At 43.7% G+C, this 20,957-nt stretch overlaps 1 protein-coding gene across 1 annotated transcript in view; it reads left to right on the forward strand.

Moving 5' to 3' along the window:
• Positions 1–20,957, forward strand: part of galns (galactosamine (N-acetyl)-6-sulfatase) — a 96,317-nt gene that overhangs the window by 64,220 nt on the left and 11,140 nt on the right. The window contains exons 9-11 of the mRNA XM_072595770.1: positions 857–960; positions 9,557–9,693; positions 11,110–11,212. Of these exons, the coding sequence (XP_072451871.1) occupies positions 857–960; positions 9,557–9,693; positions 11,110–11,212 (344 nt within the window). The remainder of the gene's footprint in view (positions 1–856; positions 961–9,556; positions 9,694–11,109; positions 11,213–20,957) is intronic.

Below are 20,957 nucleotides of genomic sequence, written 5' to 3' on the forward strand. Positions count from 1 at the left end.
AGTGCGAGTGCACTTTTGGACCAGTCACCATAATTCTATTAGTTTTAAAATAGTGGTGGAAAAGGATAGATCAGATCTAAAAGTTGATATTCGCAGATAAAGAGATGGCTGGAAAATGGGAAGCCTTCAAATGTGAGATAATGAGACTCTAGAGACAGCATATTCCTGTCAGGGTGAAAGGAAAGGCTGGTAGATATAGGGACTGCTGGATGATTAGAGAAATTGAGGTTTTGGTTAAGAAAAAGAAGGAAGCATATGTCAGGTGTAGACAGGAGAGATAGAATGAATCCTCAGAAGAGTATAAAGATAGTAGGCATATACCTAAGAGGGAAATCAAGAGGGCAAAAAGGGGACATGAGATAGCTTTGGCACATAGGGTTAAGGATAATCCAAAGGGTTTTTTTATAAATACATTAAGGACAAAAAGGTAACTAGGGCGAAAATAGGGCCCCTCAAAGATCAGCAAGGCGGCCTATGTGAGGAGCCGCAGGGTTGGGAAAGATAGTAAATGAGTATTTTGCATCATTGTTTACTGTGGAGAAGGATGTGGAAGATATAGAATGTGAGGAAATAGATGGTGACATCTTGAAAAATGTCCATATTACAGAGGAGGAGGTACTGGATGTCTTGAAACGCATAAAAATGGAAAACTCCCCAGGACCTGATAAGGTGTACCCTAGAACTCTGTGGGAAGCTAGGGAAGTGATTGCTGGGCCCCTTGCTGAGGTATTTGTATCATCTGTAGATAGTCATAGCACTCAAGGATATTACATGAAAACAATTATGACCATCAATGTGTCAGCAGCTAAAGTGATTATCCTGCAGTTAGTTTATGTTGAGATTTGTTTTGCTGTAGGTGGGAGTAATGGTCCGTTCTTGTGTGGAAAGGAGACAACATTTGAAGGAGGAATGCGGGAGCCTGCAATTGCCTGGTGGCCAGGACGCATACCTGCTGGACAGGTGAGCATCTCTTCATCAGATGGGAGCAAAGTTACTGTGATCTCTGTAATTTAGGGTCACTCCAATTTGTGATTGTACCAAGAGGTGTCCTGACAGAGAACTTTAAATTATGAAAGCTGATTGATTTTAGGGTAAATCACTGTAAGTGTAAAGTGATAAAGTGTGAAATGTGCTCCTGCAGGGAGCAGGCGAAAGTGGGTGCTGCAGATGCTGGCGATTAGAGTCAAGATTAGAGTAGTGCTGGAAAAGCACAGCAGGTCAGGCAGCATTCAAGGAGCAGGAAAATCGACGTTTCAGGCAATTCCTGATGAAGGGCTTTTACCCGAAACGTCAATTTCCCTGCTCCTCGGATGCTGCCTGACCTGTTGTGCTTTTCCAGCACCACTCTAATCCCACAGGGATTTGTTGAAGCAGATAGCATAGACTGAGGAAACTGAATAAACATAAGAGAAAGAAAGAAATAGAGAAATGTGTTGATGGGGTAAGATGAAATGGGGTGCATGGATACTCATGGAGAATAAACAATGAGGGAACCTGATGGCCTGAATGGCTTTCATCTGTGCTGTAAAATTCTGAGATATATTCGGGGCTAGAGCTTGAGAAGGAGCGGTTGTGGGGAATGGGTATTAGCTCTGGGGAGTAAAAGGCAGATTTTGGTCTGGGACATAGTTCTGAATTATTATGATGCATTTTAATTCCAGTGAGAGAGGGAGTGCAATGAATTATATGTTGACCTGCTGAGAAACAACAGCTGCAGCTGATAACAATATCTGTTCAGGACTTGTTCCACTGCCTCATGTAATTGAACTTTAATGTACCATAGAACATAGAACATAGATAGAACATAGAACAATACAGCACAGAACAGGCCCTTCGGCCCACGATGTTGTGCCGAACTTCTATCCTAGATTAAGCACCCATCCATGTACCTATCCAAATGCCGCTTAAAGGTCGCCAATGAATCTGACTCTACCACTCCCTCGGGCAGCGCATTCCATGCCCCCACCACTCTCTGGGTAAAGAACCCACCCCTGACATCTCCCCTATACCTTCCACCCTTCACCTTAAATTTATGTCCCCTTGTAACACTCTGTTGTACCCGGGGAAAAAGTTTCTGACTGTCTACTCTATCTATTCCTCTGATCATCTTATAAACCTCTATCAAGTCACCCCTCATCCTTCGCCGTTCCAACGAGAAAAGGCCGAGAACTCTCAACCTATCCTCGTACGACCTACTCTCCATTCCAGGCAACATCCTGGTAAATCTTCTCTGCACCCTCTCCAAAGCTTCCACATCTTTCCTAAAGTGAGGCGACCAGAACTGCACACAGTACTCCAAATGTGGCCTAACCAAAGTCCTGTACAGCTGCAACATCACCTCACGACTCTTGAATTCAATCCCTCTGCTAATGAACGATAATACTCCATAGGCCTTCTTACAAACTCTATCCACCTGAGTGGCAACCTTCAAAGATCTATGTACATAGACCCCAAGATCCCTCTGTTCCTCCACCTGACCAAGAACCCTACCATTAACCCTGTATTCCGCATTCTTATTTGTTCTTCCAAAATGGACAACCTCACACTTGGCAGGGTTGAACTCCATCTGCCACTCCTCAGCCCAGCTCTGCATCATATCTAAGTCCCTCTGCAGCCGACAACAGCCCTCCTCACTGTCCACAACTCCACCTATCTTTGTATCATCTGCAAATTTACTGACCCACCCTTCGACTCCCTCATCTAAGTCATTAATAAAAATTACAAACAGCAGAGGACCCAGAACTGATCCCTGCGGAACTCCACTTGTAACTGGACTCCATGCTGAATATTTACCATCTACCACCACTCTCTGACTTCGACCGGTTAGCCAGTTTTCTATCCAATTGGCCAAATTTCCCTCTATCCCATGCCTCCTGACTTTCCGCATAAGCCTACCATGGGGAACCTTATCAAATGCCTTACTAAAATCCATGTACACCACATCCACTGCTCTACCCTCATCCACATGCTTGGTCACCTCCTCGAAGAATTCAATAAGACTTGTAAGGCAAGACCTACCCTTCACAAATCCGTGCTGGCTGTCCCTAATCAAGCAGTGTCTTTCCAGATACTCGTAAATCCTATCCCTCAGTACCCTTTCCATTACTTTGCCTACCACAGAAGTAAGACTAACTGGCCTGTAATCCCCGGGGTTATCCCTATTCCCTTTTTTGAACAGGGGCACAACATTCGCTACTCTCCAGTCCCCTGGTACCACCCCAGTTGCCAGTGAAGACGAGAAGATCATTGCCAACGGTACTGCAATTTCTTCTCTTGCTTCCCACATAATTCTAGGATATATCCCGTCAGGCCCGGGGGACTTGTCTATCCTCAAGTTGTTCAAAATGTCCAACACATCTTCCTTCCTAACAGGTATCTCTTCTAGCTTATCAGTCCGTTTCACACTCTCCTCTTCAACAATACGGTCCCTCTCGTTCGTAAATACTGAAGAGAAGTACTTGTTCAAAACCTCTCCTATCTCTTCCGACTCAATACACAGTCTCCCACCACTGTCCTTGATCGGACCTACCCTCGTTCTCGTCATTCTCAGGTTTCTCACATACGCATAGAATGCCTTGGGGTTATCCTTGATCCTATCCGCCAGGGATTTTTCATGCCCTCTCTTAGCTCTCCTAATCCCTTTCTTCAGGTCCCTTCTGGCTATCCTGTATCCCTCCACTGCTCTGTCTGAACCTTGTTTCCTCAACCTTATGTAAGCCTCCTTCTTCCTCTTTACTAGACATTCAACCTCCCTCGTCAACCAAGGCTCCCTCACACGACCATTTCTTTCCTGCCTGATCGGTACATACATATCAAGGACACTGTGTCAAGGAGGCAGCAGAGAAGAGTCTGGTCTAATCTGAAACAAGCTGATGACAGGGAAAAGCTGTAGCAGCTGCTGGTTGCAGATGAAAATCAGCGAAGATGTGAGTGGAGAGTTGGAACAATTGTGAACTGAGAATTGGTATCTGCCCAGCAAGTGTCACCATCCTCCGACTCTGAATAACTGGGTGTCTTGTGCAGAGCTTCACAGCAGGCTCTTTGTGTTCCAGACGAGAGCACTGACTGAAGTTTAATCCTCTCAGGAAACATTTGATCTGCTCCTGTCATTTTTCCAGATTATGAAATGATAAGGACTGATTATGGATAGTCAACATGGCTTTGTACATGGGAAATCATATCTCACAAACTTGATTGAGTTTTTTGAAGAAGTAACAAAGAGGATTGATGAGGGCAGAGCAGTAGATGTGATTTATATGGATTTCAGTAAGGCGTTCAAAACGGTTCCCCGTGGGAGACTGATTAGCAAGGTTAGATCTCATGGAATACAGGGAGAACTAGCCATTTGGATACAGAACTGGCTCAAAGGTGGTGGTGGAGGGTTGTTTTTCAGACTGGAGGCCTGTGACCAGTGGAGTGCCACAAGGATTGGTTCTGTGTCCTCTACTTTTTGTCATTTCCATAAATGGTTTGGATGCGAACATAAGAGGTACAGTTAGTAAATTTGCAGATGACACCAAAATTGGAGGTGTGGTGGACAGCGAAGAGGGTTACCTCAGATTACAACAGGATCTGGACCAGATGGGCCAATGGGCTGAGAAGTGGCAGATGGAGATTAATTCCGATAAATGCGAGGTGCTGCATTTTGGGAAAGCAAACCTTAGCAGGATTTATACACTTAATGGTAAGGTCCTAGGGAGTGTTGCTGAACAAAGAGACCTTGGAGTGCAGATTCATAGCTTCTTGAAAGTGGAGCCACAGGTAGATAAGATAGTGAAGAAGGCGTTTGGTATGCTTTCTTTTATTGGTCAGAGTATTGAGTACAGGAGTTGGGAGGTCATGTTGCGGCTGTACAGGACATTGGTTAGGCCATTGTTGGAATATTGCGTGCAACTATGGTCTCCTTCCTATCGGAAAAATGTTGTGCAACTTGAAAGGGTTCAGAAAAGATTTACAAGGATGTTGCCGGGGTTGGAGGATTTGAGCTTTAGGGAGAAGCTGAACAGGCTGGGGCTGTTTTCCCTGGAGTGTTGGAGGCTGAGGGGTGACTTAGAGGTTTACAAAATTATGAGAGGCGTGGATAGGGTAAATAGGCAAAGTATTTTCCCTGGGGTCTGGGAGTCCAGAACTAGAGGGCATAGATTTAGGGTGAGAGGGGAAAGATAAAAAAGAAATCTAAGGGGCAACGTTTTCACACAGAGGGTGGTACATGTATGGAATGAGGTGCCAGAAGAAGTGGTGGAGACTGGTACAATTGCAACATTTAAGAGGCATTTGGATGTGTATATGAATAGGAAGGGTTTGGAGGGATAAGGGCCAGGTGCTGGCAGGTGGGACTAGATTGGGTTGGGATATCTGGTTGGTATGGATGGGTATGGATCTTCTTTAGCAAGAGAGAGCAACACCCCTTTCAACCTCAAGGCCAAAGTCTCAGACAAAATTTTAAAATCAGAATTTAGAGATAGGTCTATAAAATGCACAGTCCTCCAGTGCCTTCCCTTTCTTGAGAATAAGAGAGATATTAGTGTCTCTCAAGGATGGCAGGAAGCAATCACGACTATATGAATAGTTATACATGTCTGGTATTGGCCCTGACAGGATGTATACAAATTCTTAATAAAACTCACTGGCAAGACCATCAGGGCCAGGCGTCTTTCCACTTTGAAGTTGCCTCACTCCCTCCTGTATCCATTGTGCTGTTAATGGAGCACTAAGGAGAGACACCTGCTCAGCAGACAACCCTGGAAGATCCAAGTTCCTAAAAAAAGACTCCATTTTATCCTGTCTATTCTCACAACATTCAGACTAATACAGTTCAGAATAGAACCTCCGAAACGCCGCATTGATTTTTGTAGCATTACAAGTAAGAGTCCCATTCCCTTCCCTAATAGAAGGAATAGATTGAGAGGCATTCTTCTTCCTAATCAGATATGTCAAATATTTACCCAGCCGAGCAAACAAGCTTTGTTGCAAAGGACAGTTCCTTCCTGGCTGTATGCGTAAGTATAGAGTTTAAGGTGGATCGAAGGACTGTGATCCGTTGCAGCTTAGTCACTGACGGTCAACTGTAATATACTGTCTCAGCTGCCTTCAATCATGCTTTGAGCAGACGCTGCTGCTCTCCCTTCTGTCGCTTCTGACTGGTCGAATATGACGTAATTATCCCTCTAGCATAGGCCTTAGCAGTCTCCCAAAGAATGGATGGATCACTAGCTGTACCTGAGTTGGTGGCCAAAAATGCTTCAAATTCCCCTCAAAAGTACTCAACAAACTTGCTTTCCTTGAGGATGAAGGGATCCATTCACCAACACCGTGAGTTCATTACATTATCCTTAATCTTGACCACTAAACATACTGCTACATGATCAGAGATGGCAATATTCCCAATTGAACAAGATACCACCGAATCTAGAAGAGCTGAGAGAGTTAGGAAAAAATTAGTCCTTGTATTGCACTTATGAGGATGGGAAAAGAATGTAAAGTCCCTGCCCGTAGGGTGGAGACATCTCCAACCTCAGCTACATACATAGATCACCCAACTGTTTAGGTTGTGGAGAAAGCTTTGGGGGGCCTTTGGGCATTCTATCCAGCACAGGATCCATAAGGCAATTAAAGTCCCCCCGCTATGATAATATGCCGCAATGCAAAGGCTATCAGCTTAGATAGTGCATCAATCAAAAACCTAAGGGGTTGGGCCGGACGACAATAGGCATTCAAAATACCATATTCCTCACCATATATTAGGGCCTTAAGGATAACAAACTGACCATATTCACCTTTAACACAATTTATTAAACTAAATGAAAGATTCTTCTGGACGAGTATGGCCTCCCCTGCTGTTAGTGTTCAAGGACAAGAAAAACATCCGATCAGACCCGCCCTGCTGTAACTTCAAGTGTTCCTTGTCATTAACGTGAATCTCTTGGAACAGGACAACATCCACTCTCTCCTTTTTGAGGCTTGTCAATACCTTTTTCCTTTTAATTGGCAAATGGATCCCTCTAATGCTTCAGAAGCACCATTTAAGAAAACTGCTCGCCATGATCCTTTACAACTACCTTTGACCTGCTGAGAGGAAGAATTCAACTTACAGTACGCTGAGCAGATACAAAAGAAGACTGGTGGGGTCTATTTACAAAAAACCAAAAAACTAAACAAACTACAAAACACAAAAGGCATTTAATGGGGAACTCTACCCCTTGTCCATTGAGGGCACTTACACCTCCCACACACATCTCCATTCCCCCGTCCAGCTCAAGCCACGCCCTATTACCAAGCAACAGAAGGAAACAGACAAAATAGTGAGCACTCCACCCACCCCAAACTATATACCAACACCAATCCTAATTGGAGGAAAAACAAGAGTAGCTTCTTTAAGAAAAGGGTAACATCAGAAGAAACATAGCAAGAGAAAAAAAACAAACATTATTGTCCATGTCTATAAATCCGTCCAACACTTTATTTTAAGGTGTCCAGGAAATTTTTCACTTTTTCTGAGAAGTCTGCGCCATCTCCTCGTGAGTAACACGAATCACCGCTCGGTATCTCATTGAATATCGATACCAAGGTCCATTAATTTTCTCTTGACATTATCTAACGATTTCCTTTTACGGATCACTGCCGCAGAAAAGCCCTGGAAAAACATTATCTTACTTCTGTAATAAGTCAGTGCCTGTGGATCTTTCCCAATCTTTCTAGAAGATTCCGTGTCTCTCTGCTTTCCCCCGTAGCTTTGAAATCTTACCAGGACTGGGCAGAGGCACCAATCCAGACCAGATCTGCACACTGCAACCAGTGAGCTCTGTCACCCTTCACCGGATCTGCCTCAGCATCCCAGCCAAGAAACTCTGGCAGCTAGTCTTCAAAAAAGCTTGCTAGCTGCCCACTTTCCACTCCCTATAGCAGCCCAACGATCCAGATACTTTTCCTCCTTCCTCGAATTTCCAGACCATTGACCTGTTCAGTCAAGGCCTGGACCTGTTTTTCGAGGGCCTAGATCCGTCCCACTGAGGTCTCAGCTTCGGTCTCCGATGCCACAGTCCATTACTTGACCTCTTCAACTCGCTTCCTGAGCCTTTCCAACTCCTTCTCATGCTTTTGAAGAATGACCAAAATTGACTTCAGCTGAGTACGATTGTCTTCCATTAACTCATTGATCATCCCTTACATCACCGTGAGTTCTTAGCGACGTTCTGCTGTGCAGGTACCTCTTTCTTGGCTGCTGAGTGAGCTGCAGCTGCAATCACAGGTGCAGGCCTGCCCGATGTTTTCAGCGAGTGTCCCATATCTTGGTGCTTGGCTGTATGCTTTCCTTGTGTTGTCCTCGCTCGGTAAAATATAATTTACAGCAGAACGTCGACTATCCAAACATCAACCATCCAAATCCCAGACCATCCAAACAAGATCTCAAGGCCCTATAAAAATGGCACCAGGCAACCCAGCATTTAGTTATCAGTTAAACGCATTATGACATGCATTGTCGGATAATCGAGAAATGCTCGAACAACCGCACTCATAGATGACCGCTTGTTTCTGGCCACCCGAACAATCAATCAGCCAATCAAAACCTCTCCGCTCATCTTGTTCAGACACTGGAGGCTCCACTGCAAATGGATTTAAGTGGTTTCACAACTGTTTATCATCAATTTTCTCCAAAAAAAGGTAAGATGGGTTGGGTTAAAGAAAATCACTACTGCTGGGCTGGGGTACAGAACTCAGCAAGGTAGATCTGCTCAGATCGCTGCCATCTTGGATCCCCAATTTTGTATTTTTTTTAAAAGTCCAGGAATTGCAGGGCTTTTCACTTGCCACTGTAGTGAGACTTTGGGACATCCTGTGGTCCTAAAAGACATTATAGAAAATAGGTACAAGGTTAGGTCATTGTGTAAATACAGTTCATAGACAATATTCAGGACTGTATGTTTTAGAGGCAACAAGGATCTCCTATACCGATGGGAGCCCTGCATCAGCTTTTTCCATGAAGTCCTGCCAAATACTGATCCAACTTGGCTTCAGCGGCTTTGTTCAGAATCAAGGAAGCTGGCTCGGATGTCCACTGCTGAGCCACTCAGAAAGCTCTGTGTTGTTCAGGAGCACCATTGGTTTGGCAGTGGCTACTGTGGACTCTACAGCAGCCTCAGGCCCCCAGTTGATGGACCCTGACATAATTAGTGAAATAGGACTCAGGGAGGAGTGGGTTGACAGCGACAGAGGGTGTGTCCAGCTGCCCTTCATTCCCGATGCCAGGTCTTTTTTCAAGCCATAGGTGAAATTGAATGAGGGCACCCTCTATCTCTTTATGTTTTCCTTATAGCTACCTGCCACTGGTTGCATTGCGTTCAGGTTGCATTGGGATGAGATAATTAATTATCCACTTAAGGGCTTCAATTGGTGGCGGGCACAAAGGCTGTCTCTCGCATGGGCCTTAATCAGGGTGGAGGAGGGGAGGCAGTGAGATCCCCACTTGCAGAATCCTGCACTATTAAAATGTGCTTCAGCTACCAAGTTTTGCATTCAGTGATTTGGAACTGAAATTTGGTTTTATTTTTGGTTACAGGTCAGTTATCAGCTGGGTACTGTCATGGATCTATTCATGACTAGCTTGACACTGGCTGGGCTTCAACCACCCACTGATCGGCAATTGGACGGGATCGACCTTTCACCTGTGCTGTTCCAGAATAAGATTATCAGCAGGTACCTGGCTCAGGTTCAGAGGAAGCACAAGATTTTTATTAATATTTTTATTGACACATCTGGAACGCGTTGCCAGCAGAAGTGGTAGAGGCAGGCACGATAGATTCATTTAAGATGCGTCTAGACAGATGCATGAGTAGATGTGGAGCAGAGGGATACAGATGCTTAGGAATTGGGCGACAGGTTTAGACAGTGGATTTGGATTGGCTCAGGTTTGGAGGGCCAAAGGACCTGTTCCTGGGCTGTAAATTTTCTTTGTTCTATTCTGGTCAGACTGCATTTGGAATATTGCAGGCAATTTTAGGCCCTGTACCTAAGCGAAGATATGCCAGTTATGTAGGGGTTCCAGAGGAGATTCACAACAATGATTTCATGAATAGTAGATTTATCATTTCAGGAGTGGTTTAGGACTCTGGCTGTGTTCTCAATAGAGTTCAGAAGGATGAGAGGGGAATCTCATTGAAACATACAGAATACTGAGAGGCCTGGATAGAGTGGACATGAAGAAGATGTCTCCACTGGTTGGAGAGACTAGGAACTCAGGTCACAGTCTCAGGTTTTAAGGATGACCCTTTAGAACTGATATATTCAGTCAGAATGTAGTGAATCTGCGGAAGTCATTGCTGCAGAGGGCTGTGGAGGCCAGGTCGTTGAGTCTATTTAAGACAGATAGACATGTTCTTGATTTGTAAGGGGATCGAGGGGCTTGCAAGAAGGCAGGAGAATGGGATGAAGAAACGTATCAGCCATAATCGAATGGAGGAGGAGATTCTGTGGGCCGAATGGCCTAATTCTGATCCGCTATCTTACGGTCTTATGATCTCGATTTCAATTCAAATCAAAAGGATGAAGTTCTCTTAACAGTTATTACATGGGATTATATAGAATATGTACTGCCTGCTTCGGGGTTTCGATGTGCATCTTGTTATTGCCATAGAGTTATATGGCACAGAAACAGACCCTTCAAACACCCTCTGCAGATATCCTAAACTGATCTAATCCCATTTTCCAGCATTTGGCCTATATCCTTCTAAACCCTCCCTATTTTTATAACCATCCAGATGCCTTTTAAATGTTGTAATTGTAGCAGCCTCCACCACCTCCTCCGGCAGCTTGTTCCATACTCGCATCATCCTTTGCATGAAAAAGCTACCCCTCAGGTCTCTCTTAAATCTTTCCCTGTCTCTCACCTTAAACCTATATCCTATAGTTTTGGACTCCCTACCCTGGGGAACAGACCTTGGCTATTCACCCTATCCTTTCCCCTCATGACTTTATAAACCTCTATATGGTCACCCCTCAGCCTTTGATGCTCCAGGAAAATAAGCCCCAGTCTTGTCTTATGTGATGTCTGACTCATCTGTTGAGAATATTGTGGCTCAGTGATATTTCAGTTGTTCCTCTCTTGCTGTGTAGGCCAGTGTTTTACTACCGAGGGAATGAGTTGATGGCTGTACGGTTCGATCTGTACAAGGCACATTACTGGACATGGAGTAACTCCTGGGAGGAACTGCAGCAGGTGAGACCAAATTTGTTACAGACTGAGCCCGGAGCAGCAGCTCAATGGGACAAGAGGACAAGTGTGGGAAAAGGCTTGTTGATATGGGGATGGAAGGGAGATAAACCTCACACACAACGAATACAACAAGAGGAAAAAAATTAAATATAATATATGAGCTTTTCCCACTCAGAAACATGTTCAGTGCATTCAGGTTTTGAAATTATGTAGTGAAAACGGGAACTCAATTCATCTACAAGATTCCATTAAAGAGCCATAGAGTCCTACAGTATAGAGACAGGTCCTTCGGCCCAAACTGATCCGTGCCGACAAAAGATTACCATCCACACTAACCCCGTTTGTCTTCACTTAGTCCATATCCTTCAAAACCTTTCCTATCTATGTATTTGTCCAAATGCCTTTTAAATGTTGTTAATGTACCCACCTCAACCACTTCTGCTGACAGCTCATTCCATATGCATACCACCCTCTGTGTAAAAGATTGCCCCTTAGGTTCCCATTTATTCTTTCCCCCTTACTTTAAACTGACATCCTCAATTCCCCAACCCTGGGAAAAAAAACTGAGTGCATCCACCCTTTCCATGCTTCTCATGATCTCATACACTTCTATAAGATCCCCCTTCAGTCTCCTATGCTCTTAAGAATGTAGTCCTAACTTGTCCAGCCTTTCCCTATAAGTCAGTCTGTTGTATCTGGACAACATTCTTATAAATTTCTTCCGCACTCTTTCCAGTTTAATAACATCCTTCCTACAGCAAGGTGACCAAAAGTGAAAACAATACACCAACATCCTGTTTAACTGCAACATAACTTCCCAACTTCTATACTCAGTGCCCTCTCTGATGAAGGGAATATGACTTGAAAGAAGTTCTGGGATTTACATATTAACGCATTAGTCCTGTGTCCTATGATCCTGTCCCATTAGCTACCTGACAAAAAAACAGCGCTCCGAAAGCTAGTACTTCCAAATAAACCAGTTGGACGATAACTTGGTGTTGTGTGATTTTTAACTCTGATTGATAAAGGTCAATGTGCGATAAACCTTCTTCACTGCCCTGTCTACCTAAGACTCCACTTTCAGAGAACCTTCCACCTGTGCTCCAATGTCTCTCTGTTCTACTACACTCCTGAAGATCCTACCATTCACCATGAAACTCCTATCTTGATTTGACTTTCCAACATGCAACACCTCACACTTAATCTATACTGAACTCCATTTGCCATTTCTCGCCCCACTTCCCCAGCTGATCAAGGTCCTGCTGCAATTTCTGAGAACCTTCCTCACTGTTCACAATACCACCTTTCTTAGTATCATCTGCAAACTTTAGTATCATCTGCAAACTTACTAATCATGCCTTGTACATTCTAATGTAAATTATTGATATCGATAACAAGCAGCAATGGGCCTAGCACCGACCCCTGAGGCATGCCACTAGTCACAGGCCTTCCAGTCCAACAAGCATCCTTCTGCTATGACCCTGTGTTTCCTACCATCAAGCCAATTGTGTATCCAATTTGCCAGCTTGCCCATCTAACCTTCCAGAGCAGCCTACCATGTGGAACCTTATCCACAGCCTCACTGAAATCCACATAGACTATGTCTACTGCCTTGCTCTCATCAACCTTCCTGGTCACTTTATCAAAGAACTGTAACAAATTTGTGAGGCATGATCTCCCACTCACAAAGCCATACTAACTACTCCAAATCAAACTCTGTCTTTCCAAATGCATGTATATCTTATCCCTCAGAATCTTCTCAAGTAACTTAATTACTACAGATGTTAAACTTACTGGTCCATAGTTCCCAGGCTTTTCTTTGCAGTCCTTCTTGAAGAACTACATTTGCTATTCTCCAGTCTTCCTGAACTTCACCCATGGCTAATGATGATGCAAAAATATCAGGCAGGGCCCCTGCAATTTCTTCTCCAGCCTCTTGCAATGTTCTTGGATATATCTGGTCAGGAGATTTATCCACCTGCATACATTCTAATACGTCCAACACCTCTAATGTGATATGGACTGTCCCCAAGGTATCACCACTAACTTACCCAAGTTCCCAAGTCTTCATGTCTTTCACCGTGGTAAACATAGAGGAGAAATATTCATTAAGTACCTTGTCCCTCCCCTGTGGTTCCTCCTTGAGGGGCCCTATTTTCTCTCTCTCGGGTAACATGGTGCTGACACCACTGAGGTTTATTCATATTAGCAAGGAAAAAATGGACTGGAGAAATTCATGGAACTGATTGGAAAAGGGTAGCTTTTGATCCTTGTGATCATAATCTCTGTGTGTTTAAGAGATTTGGTTCAGTCAGTCCTATTGCTAATCGCTAGCTATTACTAGTGGTAAAGAAAGGTCACGGTCCCATTCATATCCCAGAAAAGCATCAATATGAGTTTCCCCCAGACAGACCCTAATTTTCCTGTACATTAGGCCAGCATTTATTTTCCATTCCTTGTTGTGTTTGAGAAGGTGCTGGTGAGATGCCTTCTTGACTGTGTCCTTGTGCAATATGTAGGTCCACAATGTCATTAATATGTTAGTTCCAGGATTTTGGAACACTGGTGACACCGAAGGAACTGTGATCCATCACTGAGGTCAGTTGGAAGAATCAGTGGCAAGCTACAATTCCAACAAAGCCATACCCTCTCTGACATTATAAATTAACAGGATTAGTTAATAACTTCGCAATAAAGATATCCCTAGGTGACAGCAAATGCCATGTGATTGTATTAGATTAGATTAGATTAGATTACTTACAGTGTGGAAACAGGCCCTTCGGCCCAACAAGTCCACACCGCCCCGCCGAAGCGTAACCCACCCATACCCCTACATCTACATCCACATCTACCCCTTACCTAACACTACGGGCAATTTAGCATGGCCAATTCACCTGACCTGCACATCTTTGGACTGTGGGAGGAAACCGGAGCACCCGGAGGAAACCCACGCAGACACGGGGAGAACGTGCAAACTCCACACAGTCAGTCGCCTGAGGCGGGAATTGAACCCGGGTCTCTGGCGCTGTGAGGCAGCAGTGCTAACCACTATTCTAGATCCAATTTGAAAAGCTGAAACTTGGGTCCAAGACTAGTATCTTAAACTTAAATTAGGGCATGCTGTGTGGCGATAAAAGCTGTGCTCTATGAAATGAACTGGCATGCTGAGCTAAAGGATTGATTAATAGAGACATAACAGCAAACACAGAGTCATAGTGATGTACACCATGGAAACAATTATCCTCTGTTACTCTTTTAAAGTTTCCCAGTCCTTCAGTTTCCCGCTCATCTTTACTTTGTTATATTTCTTCTCTTTTATCTTCATACAGTCCTTAACTTCCCTCGTCAGTCACGGCCACCCCTGCCTCCCCTTAGGATCTTTCTTCCTTTTTGGAATGAACTGATCCTGCATCTTCTACATTATACCCAGAAATACCTGCCATTGTTGCTCCACTGCCGTCCCTGCTCGGGTATTGCATCATTGAACTTTGGCCAGCTCCTCCCTCATAGCTCCATAGTTCCCTTTGTTCAACTGCAACACTGACACTTTCAGTTGTCCCTTCTCCCTCTCAAATTGCAGATTAAACCTTATCATATTGTGGTCACTCCCTCCCAATGGCTCCTTTACTTTGAGGTCTCTGATCAAATCCGGTTTGTTGCACAACACCAGATCCAGAATTGCCTTCTCTCTTGTAGGCTCCAGTATAAGCTGTTCTAAGAATCCATCTTGGAGGCACTCCACAAAGTCCCTTTCTTGGGGTCCAGTACCATCCTGATTCTCCCAGTCTACCTGCATTTTGAAATCCCCCTTTGTAACAGGCCAATTTCAACTCCTTATTCAACTTACACACTACATCCAGACTACTGTTTGGGGGCCTGTAGATAACTCCCATTATACCCTTGAGAATTTATCAGCTGTATCCATACTGACTTTACATCTCCTGATTCTATGTCCGTCCGCAGAAGGGACTAAATATCGTTCCTCACCAACAGGGCCACCCCAACCCCTCTGCCTGTCAGTCTGTCCTTTCGTTGGCACCTATAGCCTTGAATATTCATTTTCCAGGCCCTGTACCTTTGAAGCCACGTCTCAGTTATCCCCACAACATCGTATCTGCCAATTTCTAACTGAGCCTCAAGCTCATCCACCTTATTTCTAATGCTTCGTGCATTCATATATAATATTTTTAATTTGTTACTGCCCACATCCTTCCCATCAATCCCTATTTTACTTGACCATACTGTATGATTCCTTCTTGAGTTTGCTGCTCCGTTGATTCTGTTGTCTTTCTTAACTTCTCTTATTCTCACTTTCCCTTTAACTTTCTTCTTAAATTTCCAGTTTGTCCCCTCCCCCCACACCTGTGTTGCAGTGGCAAACTGCCTGCCAGAATGCTGGTCCCCCACCTGTTAAGGTGCAACTCATCCCTCTTGTATAATTTATCCTTTCCGCAAAACATACCCCAGTGACCCAAAAGTTTAAATCTTTTATTCCTGCACCAGTTCCTCAGCCATACATTCAAGTCCATTATCTCCCTGTTCCTACCCACTCCAGCCCGAGGAACTGGAAGCAAACCAGAGATAACCATCCTGGAAGTCCTGATTTTCAGCCTTCCAAATTCTCTGAAGTCCCGCTGTAGAATGTCCCTCGTCTTCTTCCCGACGTCATTTGTGCCGACATGCACCACCACCTCTGGCTCTTCACTTTCTCCCTTGAGGATTCCCTGCACTCTGTTGGAAGCAAAGAGTAATGCTCAGTGAATATTTTTCAGGCTAAAGGAAGGTTTGTTGTAGAGTTCCACAGGGATCAGTATTTGGACCCTTACTTTTCCTGATTTGTATTAACAATCTGGATCTTGGTGAGCAGTGGACAATTTCATAGTTTGCAGATGACAGTAAACTTAGAAGAATTGTGAACAGTGAGAAGGACAGTAGAATTCCAAAAGGCCATTGACAAGTTGGTGGAGTGGGTGGATAGGTAGCAGATGCAGAGACATGTGAGGTGACACATTTTTACCACCAGACATATATTCCCCTTTCGTCCCTGGTTAGCATTCTGCAGGGTCTGTTCCTCTGGGATATCATGGTCCACTCCTCCGGTTCCAACACTTCCCAACAGCCCCATGGCTTCTTACCTTATATTTGCACAAGGTGTAACATAGAACAAAGAACAAAGAAAATGTACAGCCCAGGAACAGGCCCTTCGGCCCTCCAAATCCACTGTCTAAATCTGTCGCCCAGTTCATAACCATCTGTATCCCTCTGCTCCCCACCTACTCATGCATCTGTTCAGACACATCTTAAATGAATCTACCATGCCTGCCTCTACCACCTCTGCTGACAATGTGTTCCAGGCACCTACCACCCTCTGTGTAAAGTACTTGCCGCATGTATCCCCCTTAAACTTTCCACCTCTCACCTTGAAAGTGTGACCTCTCGTTATTGAATGCTTTACCCTGGGAAAAAGCTTGTCTCTATCCACCCTGCCTATACCTTTCATGATTTTGTAAACCTCAATTAGGTCCCTCCTCAATCTCCTTTTTTCTAATGGAAACAAACCTAACCTACTCAACCTTTCCACATAGCTAGCACCTTCCATACCAGGCAACATCCTCATAAACCTTCTCTAAAGCGTCCACATCCTTTTGGAAATGTGGCACCCCAGAACTGTGCACAGTATTCTAAATGCGGCCGAACCAGTGTCTTGTACAATTTTAACTTGACCTGCCAGCTCTTATACTCAATACCCTGTCTTATTAAGGCAAGCATACTATATGTCTTCTTGACCACTCTATCCACCTGTGCAGCAACCTTCAGGGTACAATGGACCCGAATTCCCAGATCTCTCTGCTCATCAACTTTTCCCAAGGTTCTTCCATTTACTGTATAATTCGCTCTAGAATTAGAATCTGCCACTTCTCCACCCAACTCTCCAGTCTGTCTATATTCTCCTGTATTCTCTGACAGCCCCCTATGTTTTCTGCTACTCCCCCAATCTTTGGGTCATCTGAAAACTTGCTGATCATACCAACAATACTCTCTTCCAGATCATTTGTGTATATGACAAACAACATTGGCCCCAGCACTGATCCTTGTGGAACAGCACTGATCAACTTTCTCCATTTCGAGAAACTCCCTTTAACTACTAATCTCTGTCTCCTGTTGTTCAACCAGTTCTTTATCCACCTAGCTAGAACACCATGCACACAATGTGACTTCACTTTCTCCATTAGTTTACCATGGGGAACCTTATCAAATGCCTTACTAAAGTCCGTGTATATGATATCAACAGCCCTTCCTTCGTCTGTCAACTTGGTCACTTCTTCAAATTACTCTTATTAAGTTGGTAAGGCATGATCTCCCCCCGCACAAAGCCATGTTGCCCATCACTGGTAAACCCATTCATTTCTAAATATAAATAGATTTTATCCCTCAGTACCTTCTCCAGCAACTTTCCCATCACCGACGTCAGGCTCACTGGTCTGTAGTTACCTGGAATATCCCTACTACCCTTCTTGTACAGGGGGACAACATGAGCAGTCCTCTGGCACCTCACCTGTATTTAAGGATGCAACAATGATATCTGTCAGGGACCCAGCTATTTCCTCTCTCACCTCCCTCAGCAACCTGAGATAGATCCCATCTGATCCTGGGGATTTGTCCACCTTAATATCCTTTAGCCTACCCAACACATCTTCCCTCCTTATTTCAACGTGACCCAGAGTAAACAAACTTCAATCTCTAATCTCAGAATTCATCCCCCCGTTCCTCAGTGAACACTGATGCAAATCAATGAGAATCTCACCCATTTTCTCAGGTTTGACACATATCTGTCCGTTTACATCTTCCCTCCTCACTATCCAAGGCGCCAATGCATCTTCCAGCTTAAGCAGAGCCTTACCTGCACTTCTGTCAATCTCGCCTACTGTATTGGCTGCTCACAGTATGGTCTCCTTTACATTTGGGAGACAAAACGTAGACTGGGTGAATGCTTTGCAGAACACGTATACTCTGTTCGCAAAAATAATGCCAAGTTTTCAGTTGCCTGCCACTTCAATACACCACCGTGTGCCTGACCAACATTTCTGACTTGGACTTGCTGCAATGCTCCAGCAAAGCTCAATGCAAGCTGTAAGAACAGCATCTCATTTTCCACTTGGATTATCCTCGCAACCATTCCTGAACAAGGCCATAATGTTTGCGATTATCCAGACTCTGCCACTTCCTCCAAGTGAGGAAACAGCCACTGAAGAGTAGATGATGATCTATGATCACATTGAATGGTGAAACTAGCTCAGCAGGCTGATTGGTCTTCTCCTGTCGCCATGTTTCCACTTCACGACATTTTTGGAGTTCAATACATGTGCTTTACCCAACCTGCCATCCCAGGTCTTGGCATGACGTTTGATTTGATTTATTGGATTTATTGTTGTAGTCACATGTACCTAAATACAGTAAGAAGTTTTGCAAGCAGTACAGGCAGATCATAGCAAACAAGGACAACACTTTCATCATAGCCAACCTATTTTCACCTACTAATGGCCCCCTTTATCAGCTTTTTCTCCCTGTTTTACCATTACCAATTCCTTTGTCTGCGTGTCTTTTTGTCCCTCTGGGTTCTGTCTCCACCTGTTGCTTACTCCCTCCTTGCTATCCTTAGCATATGTGCCAGCTTTTCCAAGCTACCATAAGTTCTGAAGAAGAGTCCCTGGACCTGTAAAGTTAAATCCTGAAAAGGTGCTGCCAGGTTTGCTGAGATTCTCCTGCAATTTCTGTTTGTTTCATTTACCAATTATCTGTTCATTCTGAGAGCTTATTAATGACCTCTTGTAATTTATTGCAGTCCTCCTCAATATTGACTAATTTCCCCTCGTATTTGGTGCCATCTTTGAATTGAGAAATTCTGTTTTCAATTATAATGTTACTGTAAAATGTAATAGTGCCATCCACTGGTCCTATAGAACGCCACTTCCCACCTACAAATACCCTGAATAATCCCCCATCCCACTCCTTTCCTTTCATATTCTGTTTTCTGTCTTGAAACTAGCTAGCAATCCACCTTACCACTTGCCACTGACCCTACATTCTCTGATGTTATTCATTAATCTATTATGACACTTCTTGAAGGTCTTTTGAAAATCCACCTGAATTATATTTACTGCTTTATCATTGTATACTGTCTCTGTTATCTCCTCAAAATCCATTTCAAATAATCATTTTTATATTTCTTGTTTCTAGATGACCATTTCTCTCCTTTTGGAAGGATTCTATTATTTTTCCAAATATCAGTGTTAAACTGACTGCTCTGTGGTTTCCTATGCATATTCTACTCCCCTTCTTAATTTGCATTTTCTATTTTAAATGCACTAATCTGGGTATTCATCTTATTGTTCAAAGTTGTGTGTATTCTTCTGTTTGCTTGATAAATACTGAAGTGAAATATTGATCAAGTATTATTGGAACTCTCTTTTATTACTTATGATACTATTCTGTCTATTTCTTAATGGTCTTATTTCCATCAGAGAGGTTTCTTTTTCATAATGAGCCTGCGGAACATAAGAACAGGAATAGGCAGTTCAGCCGTTGACCTACTCCACCATTCATTATGGTTATTTCGATTCATCCTCTGCCATCCTCATTGTTTTTGACTTCTCTCTAATGTCTCTGTATATTCTCCTTTATCAACATATCTGCTATCAGTGTACTTGATGTCTTCCTAACATTTGGTTGTTCCCTCCCATGTTTATTCATTTGTGGAGCCCCACAGTTGCTTGGTTTCTTCTTTCCATTGAACAGAATACATTTTCCTTGCACTCTGTTTAACATTTTAAATGTTCCAAATTGTTGTTCTGTGTAGTTGTTTGCAGAAGCTGATGAAAGATTCTGACCTGAAACGTTGACTCCCCTGCTCCTCTGATGCTGCTTGACCTGCTGTGCTTTTTGCCAGTTCCATACTTTATTGACTGTGTTGGTGTCGCTACCTATTTAATTTCCTGGTTCTGTTCTCAGACTCTTACACTCTCTTTCTTTAAACTCTTACCTCATTTTCACCAGGATTCCTGTTAGATCCTGAGTTGTACTCGACACAGCACAATTATAAACATTTCATTCAGTTTGGATCATCCCCACCAAAGTGAGGGGGGAGTCTAGGAGAAAGTGAGGACTGCAGATGCTGGAGATCAGAGTCGAGAGTGTGGTGCTGGAAAAGCACAACAGGTCAGGCAGCATCTGGGGAGCAGGAGAATCGACGTTTTGGGCATAAGCCTTTCATCAGGAAGGGCTTCTCATCAGGAAGGGAGTCTCATTAGTTTGGCAATTCATGGGTGGGACACATGGCAGCAACACAGAATCCAGCCTTATATTCATCAATGTAAGTGACATTTTATCTCACTTTTCATAGTTTTCACCTATTACAATTTTAACGGGGTGATTTCAGCCCCCTTCCATAATTCTATTTATACCCTTGCCAGCAGGTTTCTCTCTTACTTTGTTTTCACCTGCCTCATACAGTATACAGTTAGACTGCAGATATATCCTGCAAATCTCTCGTTCACCTGATCTCCCTCCCCAGGTTTGCCATCTGATGTCAGAAATGTAAGTTTTCTAGCCTTTTCAATTTGAGGCAGTCCCTGTGACACTAGCAGCATTCATGTAGCGAGAATGTTGAAGGGATTGATGAATATTGTCTCTCTAACTGTTAGAGTTGTGGTTGATTTGTCCGAGTGTGTGTGCATGCATGCAAGTGTGA

Source organism: Chiloscyllium punctatum, chromosome 26 (assembly GCF_047496795.1).
Source record: "Chiloscyllium punctatum isolate Juve2018m chromosome 26, sChiPun1.3, whole genome shotgun sequence".
Lineage (NCBI taxonomy): Eukaryota > Metazoa > Chordata > Chondrichthyes > Orectolobiformes > Hemiscylliidae > Chiloscyllium > Chiloscyllium punctatum.